The 22307-nt window shown below is 44.7% G+C and overlaps 1 protein-coding gene across 1 annotated transcript in view; it reads left to right on the top strand.

Moving 5' to 3' along the window:
- Positions 1–22307, top strand: part of SCRN1 (secernin 1) — a 51887-nt gene that overhangs the window by 4796 nt on the left and 24784 nt on the right. Inside the window, exon 2 of the mRNA XM_082259482.1 lies at positions 19721–19880. Coding sequence (XP_082115608.1) covers positions 19722–19880 — 159 coding nt within the window. The 5' untranslated portion in view covers position 19721. The remainder of the gene's footprint in view (positions 1–19720; positions 19881–22307) is intronic.

The raw sequence follows: 22307 nt of genomic DNA, 5'->3' as shown, positions 1-22307 counted from the left end.
GGCCTTCCTGTTTTTGAGGCTCACCAATGGTTTACATCTTGTGGTGAACCCTCTGTATTCACTCTGGTGAAGTCTTCTCTTGATTGTTGACTTTGACACACATACACCTACCTCCTGGAGAGTGTTCTTGATCTGGCCAACTGTTGTGAAGGGTGTTTTCTTCACCAGGGAAAGAATTCTTCGGTCATCCACCACAGTTGGTGTCCATGGTCTTCCGGGTCTTTTGGTGTTGCGGAGCTCACCGGTGCGTTCTTTCTTCATAAGGATGTTCCAAACAGTTGATTTGGCCACACCTAATTTTTTTGCTATCTCTCTGATAGGTTTGTTTTGTTTTTTCAGCCTAATGATGGCTTGCTTCACTGATAGTAACAGCTCTTTGGATCTCATATTGAGAGTTGACAGCAACAGATTCCAAATGCAAATAGCACACTTGAAATGAACTCTGGACCTTTTATCTGCTCCTCGTAAATGTGATAATGAGGGAATAACACACACCTGGCCATGGAACAGCTGAGCAGCCAATTGTCCCATTACTTTTGGTCCCTTAAAAAGTGGGAGGCACATATACAAACTGTTGTAATTCCTACACCGTTCACCTGATTTGGATGTAAATACCCTGAAATTAAAGCTGAAAGTCTGCAGTTAAAGCACATCTTGTTTGTTTCATTTCAAATCCATTGTTGTGGTGTATAGAGCCAAAAAAGATTAGAATCGTGTCGATGTCCCAATATTTATGGACCTGACTGTATAATAAATGTCTGATACCCCTGGAAGCTGGAAATCACTGAAATATACACCACGACTCCAGCAATCTCCACTTGCTTCTGGGTCGCATGCTGAGCGGCTGGCCTAATGCATTCTGAATACAGGATATCAACTGCTACGCTATATACATAGTTATGTTGGGCCAAGCTGGACCAATGTAACTATGTATACCAAAATCCATACCTGGAACGTCATCCTTATCATAACAATTACAACAAAACACATTTAGAAATGTATAGCAATGGCAATCTATAAACAGATAGTTATAGATAATGGTTGGCTATATATTCTTTGCACATCTTATTTTTATTTTCCTCCCCATTCTTCTCACAGTGGCCATTTTTACTAAGGGCAGTTAAATCCATCTCTTTTTACTTCCTGGAACACTGTCTACAACTCTGGGTCTGTCACCTGGAACATGTGACAGTGCAAATCATCTGAGGGAGAAGGGACTAGTGATATAGCCTTCCCAGGATGCATCTGTGAGGCCCTGGTTACATCACCAGTGCCTAACTCAACCAGGAAGTGGAAAACCGTCACTGTAAGTAAAAGCAAAAAATGTTTAACCTCTTGCCAACCGCCCCAAGTACATTTATTGCGGGACAGCAGATCCTGTGCACAGAATCACGTACAGGTACGTGATTCTGCACTTCCGGGTCTTGGGCACGCACGCGCACCCCCAGTGACCTGCTCTCGCTGTGATTGGACACAGCGGGAGCCAATTAGCGGCTCTGGTGGACACAATGTCCGTCAGGACCTGACAATCATTTGAGGCACAGGCAGAACGGTGATCTGCCTATGTAAACAAGGTAGATCCCTGTTTTGTGACAAGGGAAGGCAGTGATCTTGTGTTACTAATCAGAAACACTGATCTTTGACTTCTCATAGTACATGCACCCCCCCACACACAGTTAGCAAGCACTCCCTAGGAACATATGTAACCCTTTGATTGCCCTGATGTTAACCCCTTCCCTGCCAGTGTCATAAGTACAGTGACAGTGCATGTTTTTGGCACCGATCACTGTATTAGTGTAACTGGTTTTAAAAAAAAAAAAAATGTCAGTTAGTGTCTGATTTAACCTCAGCAAAATCGTAGTCCCACTATAAGTCACTGTTTACCGCCATTGCTAGTAAAAAATAAAAATCCCATAAATATTTCCCACCATTTGTAGACGCTATAACTTTTGCGCAAACCAATCAATTTATGCTATTAAAAAAGTAAAAATAAATAAAAATTCCATAAATATATCACGTCATTTGTAGACGCTATAACTTTTGCGCAAACCAATCGATATATGCTTATTGGGATTTTTTTTACCAAAAATATGTAGCAGAATACAAATTAACCTAAATTGATGAAGAAATTAGATTTTTAAAATTGTATTTTTTTAATAGATATATTTTATAGCAGAAAGTAAGAAATATATATATATATATATATATATATATATTTTTTTTTTTTTTCAAAATTGTCTGTCTTTTTTTGTTTAAAGCGCAAAAAATTAAAACTGCAGAGGTGATCAAAAGCTCTATTTGTGGGGAAAAAAGAACATACATTTTATTTGGGTATAGCGTCGCAAAACAGCGCAATTGGCAGTTAAAATAACGCAGTGCCGTTTCGCAAAAAGTGACCTGGTCATGAAGGGGGTAAACCTTCCGGAGCTGAAGTGGAAGAAAAGCCTAAATCTGACTATTCTTAATAATGTTCTCTCATCCTCCTCCTACCTATCCTGTCTAACCTGTATAAAAAGATCTGTGTACTTACCTATTTTTATTCTGCTTCGGACATGTGATTCTACAGCTCTGGCTCAGGGAGCTCTCAACAACGGCTGTGAATTCCGGGAGTCTTGATGTCACCCGTAGGTGATGCAGAGTAGCTGGAGTTGTGGAATCACCTCTCTGGAGCGGAGCGAATTAAAAATAGATAACTACCGTGTATCCCCGGAAAATAAGACCCATCTCTGTTTTCTAACATGGCTGTAATATAAGCCCTATTTAAAATCCTTGTAAAATAATGTAATCCATGCTATAAAAGGACTATATAATGCCCAGTGTGTGTCTTTATGTACCATTATTGTAGAGACTACCTTATTTACAGCGCCGCTGGGCGCTCATGTGACCCACCGGAGCTCTCCTCCTCCTCCTGGCTGATGTCAGCAGCCCCTCCCTCTGCAGTGCTCGGAGCAGGGCAGATGTCAGCAGGGATCTCGGCATCTCCCTCGGCAGTGCTTCTGAACGGGACAGAAGTGCTCCGGCAGGTCACGTGAGCGCCCAGCGATGCTGTAAATAAGGTATTTTTCTTCAATGTTACTTAAAGACACACACTGCACATTATATGATCAATTTACAGAATGGAGCAAATGATTTTACAAGGACTTTAACTAGAGTTTATTTTGGGGATTACAGAGATGCTGACTCCTGAGCTGACAGGGAGGGAGAGGGGGAGAGAAGACAGGGGACACATAAGACATCCCCGGAAAATCAGCCCTAATTCATTTTTTGTAGCCAAAATTAATATAAGACCCAGGCCTTTTTTCGAGGAAACACGGTATATAGAGATCTTTTTTATACCGGTTAGGCAGGATAGGTCGGAGGAGAGAGGGGAAAATTGGAAGAATGGTAAGACTTTGGCTTTTCTTCCAGTTTACCTAATGAATGTAAGAGGAGTTCATATCCGCATGCAGAGCTGCACAATGATGTGATTTTTAGAGGTAGGATCCACTTTAATTTTTGTATGATGAAGTTATTAGCCATTGACTAGCTGCCTCTAATGCTGGTTACACACGGGATGTCTCTTTTCATTCAACCCAGCAGGCTGAACGTAAAGGAACTTCCAGATCGCTGCACTAACACATTCGATGTGCGGCGATCTCCCCGCTGAGCTATTGTGTTCGGAGAGGGGGGACTGCTCCCCGCCAGAACAGGATGATCAGTGTTTGCAGCCATTGGCTGTGAGTACTGATCAGGATGTTGGTTTCCCAGCATGCTCATTTGACAGATGCCGGTCATGAGACCACCTTCTGTTGGACGAGAAGCTGTACACGCGGGCCGAAAATTGGCCGGTAACTGCTGAACAAACCGTTTTTGGCTTGTTTATACCTAGCTTTAGGCTTGAGCACTGTCACATAATGGTGTTCACTTGACACCTGGGGAGCAGTGGTGTATTTATGTTTTGTGCTGCCCTAGCTCTGACTAAACTTGTGCACCCCTAATTTAAATATGACCCACCCCTTCCTGCCAAGGCCACACCCCTTCCCATTTAAGACCCGCCCTACCATCTGTAAACTACACCCCTTTCTCTTTAGGCCCCACCTTTTTGCATGGTGTGCACCAGTGCACAAAGCAAGGTCCATAAAGACATGGATGGGCGAGTTTGGGGTGGAAGAACTTGATTGGCCTGCACAGAGTCCTGACCTCAACCTGATAGAACACCTTTGTGATGATTCAGAGCGGAGACTGCAAAACCAGGCCTTCTTGACCACATCAGTGCCTGACCTCACAAATGCGCTTTTGGAAGAATGGTTAAAGATTCCCAGAAGAGTTGAAGTTGTTATAGCTACAAAGGGTGGGCCAACTCAATATTGACCCCTATGGACTTAGACTGGGATGCCATTAACCTCTTGCCGACCGCCCACGTAGTATTACTGCAGCAGGACGGCTCAGCTGCGCAAAATCATGTAGTACTACGCGATTTTGTGCACAAGGGCACAGCGGGAGGCGAGCCGCGGGAGGAGCGCTGGCGATTGCCGCCGGCCTCCTGCGATCGTCAGAGAAACTGACAGAAGACCCGCCTGCTTATGTAAACAAAGCAGGCAAGTCTTCTGTCAGACAGGCAGGGAGAGATCAGGAGTTTCAGCTAAGCTGAAACCCCCGATCTCTCTGAGCCTGTCACAGAAACCCCCCAGTCAGTAAGCATATTTAGGCATACATTAACCCCTTTGATCACCCCCCAGTGTTAACCCCTTCCCTGCCAGTGTCATTTATACAGTAACAGTGCAAAATATTTAGCACTGATTACTGTAGTAATGTCACTGGTCCCTAAAAGTGTCAAAAATGTCAGTTAGGGGTCCGATCTGTCCGCCGCAATGTCCCGCTAAAAAACGCTGATCACCGCCATTACTAATAAAAACAAAAAAATAAATAAAAATTTCAAAAATCTATCCCATAGTTTGTAAACGCTATAACTTTTGCGCAAACCAATTAAAATACGCCTTTTGGGATTTTTTTTACCAAAAATATGTAGCAGAATACAATTCTGCTGATAAACTGATAAAAACCTAAACTGATAAAAACATTTATTTTTTTAATTTTTTTTATTGGGAATTTTTTATAACAGAAAGTTAAAAAATATGGCTTTTTTTTCAAAATTGTCGCTCTTTTTTTGTTTATAGCACAAAATCTAAAAACTGCAGAGGGGATCAAATACCACCAGAAGAAAGCTCTATTTGTGGGGGAAAAAATGACATCAATTGTATTTGGATACAGTGTCGCACGACCGTGCAATTTTTTGTTAAAATAACGCAGTGCCAAATCGCAAAAAATGGCCTGGTCATTAAAGGGGTAAAACCTTGCGGAGCTGAAGTGGTTAAATTTCATGTGCATGTAAAGGCAGGTGCCCCAATATATTATGACAATACAGTGTATATATGATGTTCAGGTAAAGAAAGTAGTGTAGAGTATACATGGGGATAATAGTGGTGGGGTTTGACAGTGCCAGGTCTGCAGGGGATCCATTTGGTACTTATTCACAGCAGTTCAGTTAGGTGGCATTGGTCTGCAAAATAATTATTTTCTAGGTTCCTTGTTCAAACCACAACAATGCCTTGAGGTGGGTTGTAGTGCGCTGCATAAAAATGCAGACATGCTGCATTTTGCTGCACCACAGTGCATTCTCCAGAAATACAGGTGCCAGGAGCGTATAGGGCACAGAATACAGGTGTCAGGAGCATATAGGGCACAGAATACAGATGCCAGTAGCGTATAGGGCACAGAATACAGGTGTCAGGAGCATATAGGGCACAGAATACAGATGCCAGTAGCGTATAGGGCACAGAATACAGGTGTCAGGAGCGTATAGGGCACAGAATACAGGTGTCAGGAGCGTATAGGGCACAGAATACAGGTGCCAGGAGCGTATAGGGCACAGAATACAGGTGTCAGGAGCGTATAGGGCACAGGATACAGGTGTCAGGAGCGTATAGGGCACAGAATACAGGTGCCAGGAGCGTATAGGGCACAGAATACAGGTGTCAGGAGCGTATAGGGCACAGGATACAGGTGTCAGGAGCATATAGGGCACAGAATACAGGTGTCAGGAGCGTATAGGGCACAGAATACAGGTGTCAGGAGCGTATAGGGCACAGGATACAGGTGCCAGGAGCGTATAGGGCACAGAAAACAGCTGTCAGGAGCGTATAGGGCACAGAATACAGCTGTCAGGAGCATATAGGGCACAGAATACAGCTGTCAGGAGGGTATAGGGCACAGAATACAGATGCCAGGAGCGTATAGGGCACAGAATACAGGTGTCAGGAGCGTATAGGGCACAGAATACAGGTGCCAGGAGCGTATAGGGCACAGAATACAGGTGCCAGGAGCGTATAGGGCACAGAATACAGCTGTCAGGAGCGTATAGGGCACAGAATACAGCTGTCAGGAGCGTATAGGGCACAGAATACAGCTGTCAGGAGCGTATAGGGCACAGAATACAGCTGTCAGGAGCGTATAGGGCACAGAATACAGGTGTCAGGAGCATATAGGGCACAGAATACAGCTGTCAGGAGCGTATAGGGCACAGAATACAGCTGTCAGGAGCGTATAGGGCACAGAATACAGCTGTCAGGAGCATATAGGGCACAGAATACAGCTGTCAGGAGCGTATAGGGCACAGAATACAGCTGTCAGGAGCGTATAGGGCACAGAATACAGCTGTCAGGAGCGTATAGGGCACAGAATACAGCTGTAAGGAGCGTATAGGGCACAGAATACAGATGCCAGTAGCGTATAGGGCACAGAATACAGGTGTCAGGAGCGTATAGGGCACAGAATACAGGTGCCAGGAGCGTATAGGGCACAGAATGCAGGTGTCAGGAGCGTATAGGGCACAGAATACAGGTGTCAGGAGCGTATAGGGCACAGAATACAGGTGTCAGGAGCGTATAGGGCACAGGATACAGGTGTCAGGAGCGTATAGGGCACAGAATACAGGTGCCAGGAGCGTATAGGGCACAGAATACAGGTGTCAGGAGCGTATAGGGCACAGGATACAGGTGTCAGGAGCGTATAGGGCACAGGATACAGCTGTCAGGAGCGTATAGGGCACAGAATACAGGTGTCAGGAGCGTATAGGGCACAGGATACAGGTGTCAGGAGCGTATAGGGCACAGAATACAGGTGCCAGGAGCGTATAAGGCACAGAATACAGCAGTCAGGAGCGTATAGGGCACAGAATACAACTGTCAGGAGCATATAGGGCACAGAATACAGCTGTCAGAAGCGTATAGGGCACAGAATACAGATGCCAGGAGCGTATAGGGCACAGAATACAGCTGTCAGGAGGGTATAGGGCACAGAATACAGGTGTCAGGAGCGTATAGGGCACAGAATACAGGTGTCAGGAGCGTATAGGGCATAGACTACAGGTGTCAGGAGCGTATAGGGCACAGAATACAGCTGTCAGGAGCGTATAGGGCGCAGAATATAGCTGTCAGGAGCATATAGGGCACAGAATATAGCTGTCAGGAGCGTATAGGGCACAGAATACAGATGCCAGGAGCGTATAGGGCACAGAATACAGCTGTCAGGAGCGTATAGGGCACAGAATACAGCTGTCAGGAGCGTATAGGGCACAGAATACAGCTGTCAGGAGCGTATAGGGCACAGAATACAGGTGCCAGGAGCGTATAGGGCTCAGAATACAGCTGTCAGGAGCGTATAGGGCACAGAATACAGCTGTCAGGAGCGTATAGGGCACAGAATACAGCTGTCAGGAGCGTATAGGGCACAGAATACAGGTGTCAGGAGCATATAGGGCACAGAATACAGGTGCCAGGAGCGTATAGGGCACAGAATACAGGTGCCAGGAGCGTATAGGGCACAGAAAACAGCTGTCAGGAGCGTATAGGGCACAGAGTACAGCTGTCAGGAGCATATAGGGCACAGAATACAGCTGTCAGGAGTGTATAGGGCACAGAATACAGATGCCAGGAGCGTATAGGGCACAGAATACAGGTGTCAGGAGAGTATAGGGCACAGAATACAGGTGCCAGGAGCGTATAGCGCACAGAATACAGGTGTCAGGAGCGTATAGCGCACAGAATACAGGTGTCAGGAGTGTATAGGGCACAGAATACAGGTGTCAGGAGTGTATAGGGCACAGAATACAGATGCCAGGAGCGTATAGGGCACAGAATATAGCTGTCAGGAGCGTATAGGGCACAGAATACAGCTGTCAGGAGCGTATAGGGCACAGAATACAGCTGTCAGGAGCGTATAGGGCACAGAATACAGCTGTCAGGAGCGTATAGGGCACAGAATACAGCTGTCAGGAGCGTATAGGGCACAGAATACAGCTGTCAGGAGCATATAGGGCACAGAATACAGCTGTCAGGAGCGTATAGGGCACAGAATACAGCTGTCAGGAGTGTATAGGGCACAGAATACAGGTGCCAGGAGCGTATAGGGCACAGAATACAGCTGTCAGGAGCGTATAGGGCACAGAATACAGCTGTCAGGAGCGTATAGGGCACAGAATACAGCTGTCAGGAGTGTATAGGGCACAGAATACAGGTGCCAGGAGCGTATAGGGCACAGAATACAGCTGTCAGGAGTGTATAGGGCACAGAATACAGGTGCCAGGAGCGTATAGGGCACAGAATACAGGTGCCAGGAGCGTATAGGGCACAGAATACAGGTGTCAGGAGCATATAGGGCACAGAATATAGGTGTCAGGAGCGTATAGCGCACAGAATACAGGTGTCAGGAGCGTATAGGGCACAGAATACAGCTGTCAGGAGCGTATAGCGCACAAAGTGCAGTGGTCATGGGTACATAACATTGCAGGGGTCTGTAACTAGCAGAGTGTAGTAGGTCTGAAGAGAGTGCAAAATTCCTCCACGCAAGCAGTGCTCTCCCCCGCATTCTCTCCTTGGGACCCCCCCCAAAAAATAAAAAATGAAATACAATTCACCAATCTACATGCTTACCCCTCCAAGCTCATATTCCTTTTGCAAGCCAAACTTACCTCCAAACAAAAATACAAAAATTCTCCCATCCCAGTCCAAATGTTACCCGTCTTCCCAAATCCTTCCTCCCAGTGCAAATCTTCATTCCCCCGAAATCTATCTTCCGAGCGCTAATCCTCATTCCCCTAAATCTCTCCTCACAGCGCAAATCCTCATTCCCCTAAATCTCTCCTCACAGCACAAATCTTCATTCCCCTAAATCCTTCCTCACAGCGCAAATCTTCATTCCCCTAAATCCTTCCTCACAGCGCAAATCTTCATTCCCCTAAATCTCTCCTCACAGCGCAAATCTTCATTCCCCTAAATCTCTCCTCACAGCGCAAATCTTCATTCCCCTAAATCTCTCCTCCCTGCACAAATCTTCATTCCTCTAAATCTCTCCACCCTGCACAAATCTTCATTCCCCTAAATCTCTCCTTCCTCTTCATTCCCCCTTCCGGGCTTTTTTTGCCTGCAGCACAATTGCCCCTCTCCTCTTTAAACCAAACCTCAGATGCAGCGCAGCAAGCAAGAGGATTCCTCCCAGACTTCCCTGGATTTGTATCAATCCTTGTGTATCCTAAATTTAACGCTGAAAAGTAGCCTAGGGGAAGATTCCCATGGCTTTGAATTCTATTACCCTGACAGTCAGTGAGGCATAGAGGTATACCGGCTGCTGCAGTGGCTGGCAGTCGCAGCTTCAGGACCCAGGGCACCCGGTAGGAGATGCAAGTACCCTGGGTGCCAGGACTTGCAACACTCCTGAATTAATCAAATCTAAACATTGCTCAGAATAACTTTATTTGGGAGAAGAAACAACTTTAAACCAAAAAATCTTAAAGTGGAACTTTACTCATAACAACTTGATAAAAAATAATATTCTTTAGGAAAGTAAATACATTCCTCATTATTAATTATGCTACCAAAACTAAGCTGTAAATTGCCTCCAGCATTGCTCCCGTTTATTTTACTGGAGGCTGCCATTTTGTTGAAGCCCAGAGCCCCTTGAACAGCAGTAAATCATAAAGCAGAATTAAACACCTCGATTTAACAGTTTCAAAAAACAGTTCCATTCCTGTCAAACCATCAGATGACTGGTGTCATAAGTGATCCATAGCAGTTGCAGATCAAACAGAAGAATCTTCCCTGCCTGTAAAGGATAGTAGGGATTAAAGTGGAAAAATGAAGTCCTGCTAGATCATTTCAGGATGGCCCCTTTTGCGGGTATAGCTATATAAAACAATAAAAATAAGTGTCTGTACTGTTTAAAAAAACAGAAATATAGTTTCACCCTTCTCTGCACATGCTCAGTTGCTCCTTATTTTTGGTATTTTTAGGCATTGCTGAATTTGTAGAGGCCGATCTGCGGACAGCCTTAAAGCGGACTTAAACCCTCCTATCCTTTACAGCCAAGGATGCTCTTTTGTTTAAACTGCAACTGCCATGGTGCTGAACATGTGATCAGTTATGACACAAACCATTTGATGGTTTGAGAGTTTTTCCTTTGAGGACACAAGCAAATGTGACAGCTAGAAATCCTGCAATTCAGGAATGTAACTGTTTTTTGAAAATGTTAAATCAATGGATTTAGTTCCACTTCATCATTTACTGCTGTTTGGGGGCTCTCGGCTTCAGCAAAATGGCAGCTTCCAGCAAGAAACATGTTGTTATGGGTAAAGTCCTGGTGTAATTCAGCTTTAACCACTTGCCGACTGCCTAACAACGATTTACGTCGGCAGTCAGCCCCTCACAGGCAAAGTGACATAGATCTACGTCGCTAGCCTGTGAGGGTCTAGGGCGCTCCCGCGCGCCCCCGGAGGCACGCTCCCGCGCGGTCACGAAACCCCCCCCGTGCGTGTGACCGGCGGACCCGATGTCCGCCAGTCACTCTGCGATCGCCGCTGCAGAGGAAGAAAGTCAGGTGGCTAGTGTAAACAAGCCGCCTGTCATTCTCCCCTGTGTAGAAACAATGATCACACGGTTCTACCATGTAGGACCGTTGATCATTGTTCCTACAGCTCAAGCCACAGCCAATCACAGTTAGAATCACGCCCCTAGGGACACACACAGCCCCTCCCTCTCAAAAAAAAGTTAACCCCTTCACTGCCAGTGTAATTTTACAGTAACAGTGCATATGTATAGCACTGATTACTGTAGAAATGTCACTGGTAACCCCAAAAGTGTCAAAAATGTCAGTCAAGGGTCCGATCTGTCCGCCCCAATGTCGCAGTCCCTTAAAAAAAATCGCAGATCGCCGCCATTACGCGCTAAAAAAAAAAACAACAAAAATGACAAAAATCTTTCCCTTTGTTAGTAAACGCGATAACTTACGCAATTGCGTAAACCAATCAAAACACGCTCTTTGCGATTTTTTTTTTTTTTTTACCAAACATATGTAGCATAAAACAAATTGGCCAAAAATGTTAAAAATTTAGATCTTTACATTTTTTTTTGGGGGGGGGGGTATTTTATATAAAAAAAATGTGAAAAATATTGCTATTTTTGCAAAATTTTTTGTTTATAGTGCATGATCAAAAAATCGCACAGGTGATCAAATACCACCAAAAGAAAGCTCTGTTTGTGGGAAAAAAAGGACGTTAAATTAGTTTAGGTACAGCGTCACACGACCGCGCAATTGTCCGTTAAAGTCACGCAGTGCCGAATCGCAAAATACCCGCTGGTCAGGAAGGGGGTAAAATCTTCCGGGGCTTAAGTGGTTAAAGCTGTCAGCAGAGATCGGCCTCTACAAACTCCGCAGTGCCTAATAATGTAGAGCAACTGAGCAAAGAGATATAGTGTAATACTGAATTTTATTCAGTAGAGGTGCTTATTTTTAATGTTTTATATAGCTAAATCTGCAAAATGGGCCATCCTGGAGTGATCTAGCAGGAATTTATTTTCTAACTAAAGTTCCACTTTGAAAATGAGAAGACGAGCACCGCTCATTAGAGCGAACCTGGTGCTGTGGGTGCTGGCCCCCGGCTCGCCATCGCTGCAACAGTAGAAATTAAGAAGAAATCGGCCGCACACCACCAGCTGCTAGGAAGATTAATCCTTTATTAACATACTTTAAAGGTAGACAGGATACAAAGATAGACGCGTTTCACATTTTCAAAGCAATCGTGTGAAACGCGCCTTTCGCTGTATCCTATGTACCTTTGACGTTTGTTAATAAAGGATTCATCTTCCTAGCTGGTGGTGTGTGGCTGATCTCTGCTTCATGTCTAAAGTTCCACTTTAATAGAAATATTGGCCAATAAACACACAGCATTCTCAATGTGGAAGTAGATCTCAGTGGCATCAAACCAGTCCCTAGGACAGTGTGGATATAAAATCTTGCCTTGTTGCATTACTTGCTCTTACCACACTGGAGCATTATCTTGTTTGGATTCAGTCCATGCCGCCTGCCTTACACAGGCTTATTGTTGGACTGACAAATACGAATCTGTTTTCTATATTCTATTCATGGCTGTTTCCTAGAACACTCCACAGTGTCCTTAACTAATTCTAGTTCCCATAAGAAACTCATGGTGAGAAAAACCCCATTCCACACCTAATAACACATAAACAAAATATGTAATAACATTTGAAGATTGAGTAGTTTATTTTTTCAGTTTTTGCATTTTACTATGACGCCATCATTTGCAAAGGGCTTTGAAGTGTTAGTAGGGGCAGAATTAAAAAAAATACATTTAGGATACCGTCTGTCACTAGCATTACCAGGGTCCTCTGTAACATAGCTGTACCAACATTGTTCTATGAATGGAGGATAGTAATGTCTCCTGGTATACCAATGTCACATAATGATGGTGGCATTGTTTTTCACCATTCATAGAACAATAAGTAAACAGAAATGGCACCAGATCTTTGTCTTGCACATATGCTGTACAAAAAATGGCACTGCCCCTGCTTATTTACCCTTTTTCTGTGCATGGGGAAAGTAATGCCACCTGGCATTACATGAAAGGAAGCAGAACCTGCAGGAAAAAATGTCCAAAAAACGTAAATAATAGATGATAAAGAAAGCTCAATTAAAAAAAAAAAAAAAAAAAAAAAGAGGAGTAGGGAGGATTAGATTAGTGAAATGTTTAATTTTTGGGTGAAAGTCCACTTTAACTTTGTATCAATAAATTCCTGATATGTGACTATATACAGCAGAAAAAAAGCTGTAGCTTTTATAATTACAGTGACACTAAACAATATCCATGGTTGGGTTTTTTTTTTTGATCTCTAGAAAATCTGAAAAAGTATTTGTCTTCCTCCGTCCCTTTGTATATGTGGGGGGTTTTTGTTGGTGCCTTAGACCAATAAGGGTGGGACTTTATGGGCAAGTGAAAATGTATACAAGGATATAAATAAAAGTAAATTTATTGAAAAAGATTAACATAGAATTAAATTCACATATAATTGTGTATTTGTTAGTGTTAGGTTATAGACCCAAAGTGAGTAGGTGGAGAAAAGTTTTGGAAAGTTTTGTGACAGGTGTAGTATGGTGACTTTATTGGGATATTTGTCTCTGTTCTTCCATGCTTTCAGGCTTAGAATGGTGGTCAGAGAGATTCCCAGTGCGTTTCCTACGCGTTTCGGCTATATTCCAGCCTTTATCAAGGAGTTTCATCACCATGTCTGAAAAAGGTAGCGAGATGTTCATTAGTTATAATTATGCATATCACGGTCATTTTAATGCCGTTGGTGCTAAATAATATTGTGTATATACATACATTTGTTTTTTGTTTGCCTGTTCCATGTATAATTCTCTAGTCCCTTTCTCGCAGCGAGAACCTGTGAGTGTGTCCTGTAATGGAACATATTTGCATTATGTATATATCCTTATTAGACGGTTTGATCCAAAAAATTAAAGAAAAAAGAGGAATTTATATGGAAACTCTCGGACATGCCTCAAAGCATGGAAGAACAGAGACAAATATCCCAATAAAGTCACCATACTACACTTATCACAAAACTTTCCAAAACTTTTCTCCACCTACTCACTTTGGGTCTATGACCCAACACTAACAAATACACAATTATATTTGAATTTAATTCTATGTTAATCTTTTTCAATAAATTTACTTTTATTTATATCCTTGTATACATTTTCACTTGCCCATAAAGTCCCATCCTTATTGGTCTGAGGCACCAACAAAAACCCCCCACTAAACAATATCCATATTCTCCAAAAATAATTCATACACATCCAATACTTATTAGACCTGTAATCTACATTGTATTTATAATCTGCGTTGTATTCATAATCTCTTTGAAACTAGAACTATACGCAAAACTTTTTTTTTTTCATTTTTAAAGCGGAGTTCCGGGCACAAAATCGATATTTTTTTTTTGTGCCCCTCCGCTAGTTAGACATCACCTGAAAAGGAATTGGATAGTTAGGTTTTTTTTTTTTTGTTTACTCACCTTGTAAATGAAGATCGTAAATACTCACCTCAGAGTACTTCCTCCCTCAGCGCCGCGGCTCCGCTGTCACTTCCTGTCTCGCGATGATTCCTGAGGGCTGAACGTCATCGCTCCCAGGAATCAATGCGACGGCACCGGCCCCGCTCGTCACTTCCGGGCGACGCCGCATTCCCCTGCTAAACAGCTTCTGGGCATGCCCAGAAGCTGTGGAGGAATGCGGCGCCGCACCGGAAGTGATGAGAGGGGCCGGTGCGGGCGCATTCTGGGACAAGAAGACGCGGAAGAAGACACAGAAGAGGACCGCGCCGGCTTCAGCTGCCCACAAGAGAGATGGAAACGCTGTGGAAGAAATTTTATAAGTAAGTATTTCTTCTAAAAGGTAAGTGCGAACCGGGACAGATCAGAGGCTAGCCATTGTGGAATGTGCTAGCCCTGACTGTCCCGGAGGTATGTTCAGTGAAAAATGACTTCTGTGCCCGCAACTCCGCTTTAAGAGAGTAGGGGGGGTTATAACCCCTGTCAATTTATTTTTCACCATCTGTGTCCCATTGGGAAGTTTTACCTTCACTTCCTGTCCCATAGCCAAATCAGGAAGTATGAGAAAACCCCTACTAATTAGGGAATTTCTTGGGAACACCCAGATCACTGGAACTAGTGTCCCTATTGGAAGACTTCCCCTCTATTACTTTCTGGGGACAACCCAAAACGCGAGTTTTCCTTTACTTTCACTTTCAACGATAATGGTAAAAAGGACAAATAGAGAGTCACTATCTCTGTTTCTCTAACGGGGGGGGGGGGGGGGGTGTTCAGAGACAGCAATAAAAACCTAATTGGTGTTCTAATCCCTCTCCACTCTATCCAAAAGTTGAAAAAAACTTTAATCTACAAGCAGTTGTGAAGATCCAGTCAGGTCTGGGACAATATCCTTTGTGTGTTGTAGGCTCAAGGAAGCATATTTTAGCCCCTGTTCACATTAGGTCGCTCCGACTTAGGGGGCGACCTGTGAAGTCGCGTGCAGCGCGACTTCGGCGCCAGAGATGTGTAGTAACTAAGTAGAACTACTTCACTACTGTACTTAAGTACCGAAAGGCGGTATCTGTACTTTCCTAGATTAGAATTTATTTCTCCTACTTCCACTTTTACTTCACTACATTTTTTCGATGATTTCAATACTTCTGCTCCGATATTTTTTTTTTTTGTGCTGCATAGTTACTCGTTACTATTATAAAAATTACCACTGCCAGAACAGTAGATGGCAGGTTTCATGAAGCTCAAAACATGTGTATTATCAGCGCATATGAAAATAAATGCTACTGTATATATAAATAAAAGCTGCATTTGAAATAATAAAAAACAATATGATGTTCAATCTTTTGACTTCTTTCTTTACTAACTACATAACACAGTACTTGTACTTTTACTTTCAGTACTTGAGTAGCAATTTTTTTTTCAAAACTACTGGTACTTTTACTTTCAGTACTTGAGTAGCAACATTTTTAAAAAAACTACTTGCGATACTTAAGTACAAAAAATGTTGAATACTTTAGTACTTCTACTCAAGTCACTTTTTGATCGAGCACTTCCACTTCTACTCAAGTCACTTTTTGATCGAGCACTTGTACTTTTACTCAAGTATGGGTTTCGAGTACTTTATACAACTCTGTTGGGCGCGACTTGCACGGACTTCATAACATGAATGTCTATGCAAGTCGCCTCCAGGTCGCCCCGAAGTAGTACAGGACCCTTTTTCTAAGTCGGAGCAACTTGTGTCGCTCCTATTAGAACGGGTCCTGTACTACACAGTGGGAGCGTGAGGACCGCGACTTGTCAGGCTGACAAGTCGCCTGACAAGTCAGATCAATGTAAATGGACACTTAGACTCTTCTTCCCCCAATGATCAGAATGCAACATTGTAACAAGATAAAGTGAGACACTCAATTATTTACATGACTGTGGCATCCCTAAGCCAGCATTTCAGTCTAGGAAGGAGATGCTGGGCAATACTCTTATTACTTGTATTTTGGCCTTTCTTCATTTTATTCTAGAAACTTGCCTCTCAGTCCCTCATGAAAAATATTTAGGGAGTTGGTCATATAAATCCCCCAATTGAACCTTCTGTGTAGCCTTCAGATTTTAACCTGGTACTTCAGAGACCTCCATTTGAACCAAATAATGACATTCAGTTGGAAGACCTCACTTGTCAGGTTGCTTTCCTGGTAGCCATTACATCTGCTAGACGTGTTTCTGAGTTGGCCGCTCTTTCTTGTAAATAGCTCTTTCTGGTTTTAGGCAAGGAAACAGTGGTTTTGAGACCAAATCCTTTCCTGGCTGTGGGCCCTGTTCCTCCATTGCTAGGTGGATCAGGCAATTCATTTCAAATGCCCTTAGGGACAGAGTTCCTTCTTTCCCTATCAGAGCCCATTCCACCATGGCTGTTGGTGTTTCTTGGCTTTTCAGTGACATCACCTGTAGGTATCTGAAAATAACCCATTGTCTAAGAATACAAGTTCAGTGTCCTTTACTGTACTCTGAGATAGGCTAAATCACAATTCCTATTCTTTTTATTAATCAAGATACAACATTTTTGAAAAATAAGTCAGAGGCCAGAGCCCCGACCAATATACAGTAATTGAATGGTGTCAACATCAGAAAATCCATAATGGGTGCAATAACCGGCATAGAACCATGCAAACGGAAAATAAACAAGTAGACACCCGAACTGTCTGAGTGGCCAATAGGGCCATCAGAGCTTACTGGCTGGGTTCACAAATAAAAAAAATAAAACCGGGTCTAGCCCCGACCATAAGAAAATAAAAGACAAAGAGGGGACCTAGCTGGAAAATAAGAAAGTAGGTCCCACAAAGAGAGAAACAAGAAACTGAGAGACAGAACAGGGAGATGGAAACCCAGAAAATAAGTCTGCAAAGGTATCCGATTTGGGGCAGCCTGAGCAGGAACAGAAGAATTCCTAAACAGAATTCCTATTTTTTAATGGGAGGTCAAAGTTCTACTTTATACCAATTGGTTATTTTTTTTTCAAAATAATAAACACGGTAATTTTTTTTTATTTTAAAGCCCGTGGTGTGTGAAACACACTCAAAAGACTTAACACCCGGTGCATAAAAAAGTGCACACACGCAAACGTGGACACACAAAAAAGTGCACAAGGCGTACACACATGGCCCTCCTCCGAAGAGGAAGGGCCCTGACCCTGATCCCCCGGGGCGCGAAGCTCCTGACAGGGACTGAGGTACTCACTTAGGTCCACCCAGCCGAAACCGGGCGGACCCCATTCTTCAGGGGGACTGCCGAAACAGCCCACCCCGAGTACTAGGTAGGGCTCCCCCGAAGGGAGACCCCATGGGAGAGGGCGAACTAAGCCAAAAGGCCATATCCACCCCCTCCCAAGACTTACAGGGCAGGCCCGAGGACCTACGCCATCAAAGTCGTGCAAGTGCTCAACCAACAAAAAAAAGGGACAAACGTGACACACAACAAAGAAAAACAGAGTGGGGAAAGGGGAAGTGGAGAAGTGCAGGGTAGTGCCAAAGTGAAAAACCTTGGCAGGCCCCCCGGCCAGGAATAAAAAATTCCTCTGGTGTTGGCCAAAAGGCCCACCCCAAGAGGCAGGTGCTTGAAAAAGTGTGATGGTGCAGTGACCAAGGTGCCACAAAACTCAGGTGAACTGCCCCTCACCAGTGAGATTGAGGCACCCCTGGGCTGCCACCCCAGGGGCACGTACACCACGGGCTTTTTCGGTCTCAGCCCCCGGCCAGACCCAGTGTAGCCCTATCCCATCAGGAGGTATCAGAATTTTAGACAGCTTAGGGAGAACCTGCCTTCAACTAGGGACAAGCCTTTTGCAAGACCAGATTCAACCCAGGAGGAAAGGTTCCCCCACCACCATCCGCCATTCCTTACCAATCACATCCAGGAGCAGTACTAACCGGAAAACTGGCGAAACCGGCTTTCCCGCTCCCTTCAAACTGACAGGGGCGGACCCGTTCAAATCAGAAGGCAACAGACCCATCCGGCTTTCTCTGACAGTGCCTACTTCCCGGTCCCCCAGTGACGTCTGGAGCGCCCCGGTTCATTTCAGCCCCTGCCGATACTAACCCTCAGGGTCCATACCAACTGATAAGAACAGATACTACACTTGATCTTAGCCAAAAGGCCGAGAAGCAATAAACACGGTAATCTTAGACCCGGTTCACACTATTCCGACTTGGGACGCGACTTGTGTGCCCTCAAGTCGCCCCAAGTTGCTTGTCATTACAAATTCAATGTAAATGAATGAGAGCCGTCTTATTATGCACTACTGAAGTCGCTCCGACTTCAGAAAAGGTTCCTGTACTACTTCAAGGCGACCTCTATCCGACTTGTGCACATAGACTTCAAAGGGAGTCGCCTCTAAGTCGAATCCTTGTCTATTTTCAAGCGACTTATTATCTGACTTTCCAGGAAGAAGAAAAAGATTAGCCAGGCATTCCCCACAGACAAAGTCGCCTATCATTTAAGTCTCTTCAAAGTCGCGCAAAAGTCGCGCTAAAAAGTCGCTCCTTCATGGGGCGACTTTCTGGTTGCGGTAGTGTGAACCGGCTCCTATTACCTAATAGTGTTGCACAGAGTGGCTCTGAACCTCCTGTTCTGTTGTCCTCCACCGCTCCTCCTCTATGTGTGTCCCCATATCAAGCTGTGTTCTATAGGGGCACATGTTCGTTTGCGCTCCTTAGCTGGGCTGTGTGCGTCAATAGACACACATTGTGCTGTACACACACACAGCGGCTGGGCCCTGCACCCCCCTTCCCCCCCGTCTGCTCACAGGATTTGATTGACAGCAGAAGGTGCCAATGACTCCCACTGCTGCCACTCTGTCCTGTGAATGTAGGGAGAGAGGAGAGAGCTGCTACAGACGGGCACATCGCTGGACTCTAGTGAGTATTTAGGGGGTGGGAGGTATTCCCGGTACATTTTTTACCTTAATGCAGGGAATGCATTAAGGTAAAATATGTTGTGCTTTTACAACAACATTAAGGTTGCATAATAATTTGAATGCACTGCCAATGCACTAAAGCACCGAAAAAACAAAGTATCATTTTTTTGTGATGCAGCACACTATTCAGGTATACAGTATGTTGGAGGGGAATTGGTTGCACTTCCACAAGGATAGGTTTACAGTTTAGTTGAGAGAGTCTTAAAAGCTTTTTTTTATTTCTAATCAGTAAAAAAGTGATAACTTGTTAAAAAAAAAAGTGATAACTATAAATTTTTTTCTGGTGACAAATGATTACTAATTTTGTAATGTTGTTTTTCTTTAGCATGACTGAAGCACCACCAAGCTTTTGTTTTGTGGCCTTTCCACCCCATACAAAAAACAGCTGCATTTTGTTTGGGAAGAATTCAGCCCGTCCCAGAGATGAAGTCCAAGAAGTCCTATATGTGCCATCCAAAAACCATGATCCTGGAAGCAAAGTTCAGGTAGGGGTAAGGCTGGATTAACATCTTATGTGTTCTTATGTAATTACTGACTAGCTTGGAACAAGTCACACGCATGCTGTGAGGTATACTGTATACAGGTATGTATACATATCCTGTACATATACCAGTATTGGTTGGCCTACTAGACAAGATTTCTTTTCATGATATTTTTTTAGCATATGGACCAGGGTGATTTGACAGTATTTGAGACTTTGTGTACATTTTTGTTATTTATTACAGGGATTTATATAGGGCCAACAATTTATGTAGCACTTTATGTACTGTACATTCACCTCAGTTCCTGCACTCAAGAAGCTTGCAATCCTATTTGTTGGTTGGGTGTTGCATTTATTGTACTTTTGGTTAGAATATTTATTTTGCCACAATAAACCTTGACCTATGAATACTATCTTAGGCCTCATGCACACTGGACGTTTTTACAGCTGCTGTTAGCAGCGTCAGACGTTTTTTTTTGCAGCTGCAGAACGCCCATCCATGTTGTTCTATGGCCTCTTGCACACATAGAGCTTTTAGGAGCTCCAAGTGGCATAGGCGTTTTACAGCTCCAAAAAAAACCCAGGAACTGTGGGTTCAGGAGCTCCAGCGTCAAGCTGCAAAAAACGTCTGACGCTGCTAAAGGCTCCATAAGGCTCCATAACGTTGCTTAACGTGCGTTAAGCCACGTTATACGTTTTTTTTTCTTCCATTCAAAATCAATGGTTCCCTATGGGAGCCTATTGATTTGAATGGAAGTCACACCGCAGGTCGGATCAGGGTGATCCGACTTGCGGTGCGACCTGCACTGTGAGAATCTTGAGGGGGAACTCCACGCCAAAATGGGGAAAAAAACGGCGTGGGGTTCCCCCCCAGGTTCCAAACCAGGCCCTTCGGGTCTGGTATGGAATTTGAGGGTAGCCCCACGCCGAAAAAACGGCGTGGGGTCCCCCCCCAAGGTCCAGACCCATGACGTCATCTGTGACACAAGGGGGCGTGGCCTCCCGATGACGTCATCTGGCGGCCACGCCCCTAATGGCTATATAATAAGCTGCAGAGACCAGAGGCCGGCATAATCGCTGGAGACGTCGTCGGAGGAGGACCGGAGGAAGAAGGACAGCCGACAGCAAAAGAGCAGAAGACCGGAGAGGAGAAGACAAGAAGATTGGACAGCAGAAGGGCGGACAGCAGAAGACCCTCGGAGAGGAGAAGACAGCAGAAGACCCCCGGAGAGGAGAAGACAAGAAGGGCGGACAGCAAAAGAGCAGAAGACCCTCGGAGAGAAGACAGCAGAAGACCCTCGGAGAGGAGAAGACAGCAGAAGACCCCCGGAGAGGAGAAGAGCCGGATGAAGATTTTTAATAAATTTTCCAAAACGTCTCCTGTCGTTATTCCCATACACTGCATTTTATGGGGTGAATGAGTAGGGGTACAGTGTACCCCATACCCATTCACATAGGGAGGGGGTCCGGGATCTGGGGGGGCCCCCTTGTTAAAGGGGGCTTCCAGATTCCGATGAGCCCCCTGCCCGCAGACCCCCACAACCACCGGCCAGGGTTGTGGGGATGAGACCCTTGTCCTCATCAACATGGGGGCAAGGTGCTTTGAGGTGCGGGGTGCAGAGCCCCCCCTGCCCCAAAGCACCCACACCCCCCCATGTTGAGGGCGTGTGGCCTGGTATGATCCAGGGGGGGTGGGGCCGCTCGCTCGTCCCCTCCCCTTTCCTGGCATGCCGGACTGCATGCTCGGATAAGGGTCTGGTATGGACCTTGGGGGGGGACCCCACGCCCTTTTTTCGGCGTGGGGCTACCCTCAAATTCCATACCAGACCCGAAGGGCCTGGTTTGGAACCTGGGGGGGAACCCCACGCCGTTTTTTTCCCCATTTTGGCGTGGAGTTCCCCCTCAAGATTCTCACAGTGCAGGTCGCACCGCAAGTCGGATCACCCTGATCCGACCTGCGGTGTGACTTCCATTCAAATCAATAGGCTCCCATAGGGAACCATTGATTTTGAATGGAGGCACAAAAAAACGCTGCTAACAGCTACTGTGGCCAAACGTGCAATAACGCTAGTAGAAAAAGCTACTGAAAGCACGTTTTTACAGCTGCTGTTTCCTGGCGTTATGTAAACAGCTTTGGAGCACGTTTTTATGACGCCCTGTGTGCATGGAGCCTTAAAATTCACCTTTCTGTGTTTTGGGTATGTAAAGACTACAACTGACCCAAAACTGATACTTCAGTTACAGGTAAGATGCTGCTTGGGTGATACCCTAATGGTTTAGGCTGGCCATACATGGATCAAAATTTAGCCGGTACAGCAGGAACCAGCCGAATTTCCATCCATGTGTGGGCATCCTGGTTGTACAGAAGTCGATCTACCTATTGAATTCTGGTCAACCTGCCTGTCGGGATTTTCTTGATCGATCAGATGTC

This window comes from Pelophylax lessonae, assembly GCF_965119305.1.
Source record: "Pelophylax lessonae genome assembly, chromosome: 5".
In the NCBI taxonomy this organism is placed as follows: Eukaryota; Metazoa; Chordata; class Amphibia; order Anura; family Ranidae; genus Pelophylax; species Pelophylax lessonae.
This window is presented reverse-complemented; position numbering and strand designations above follow the sequence as displayed.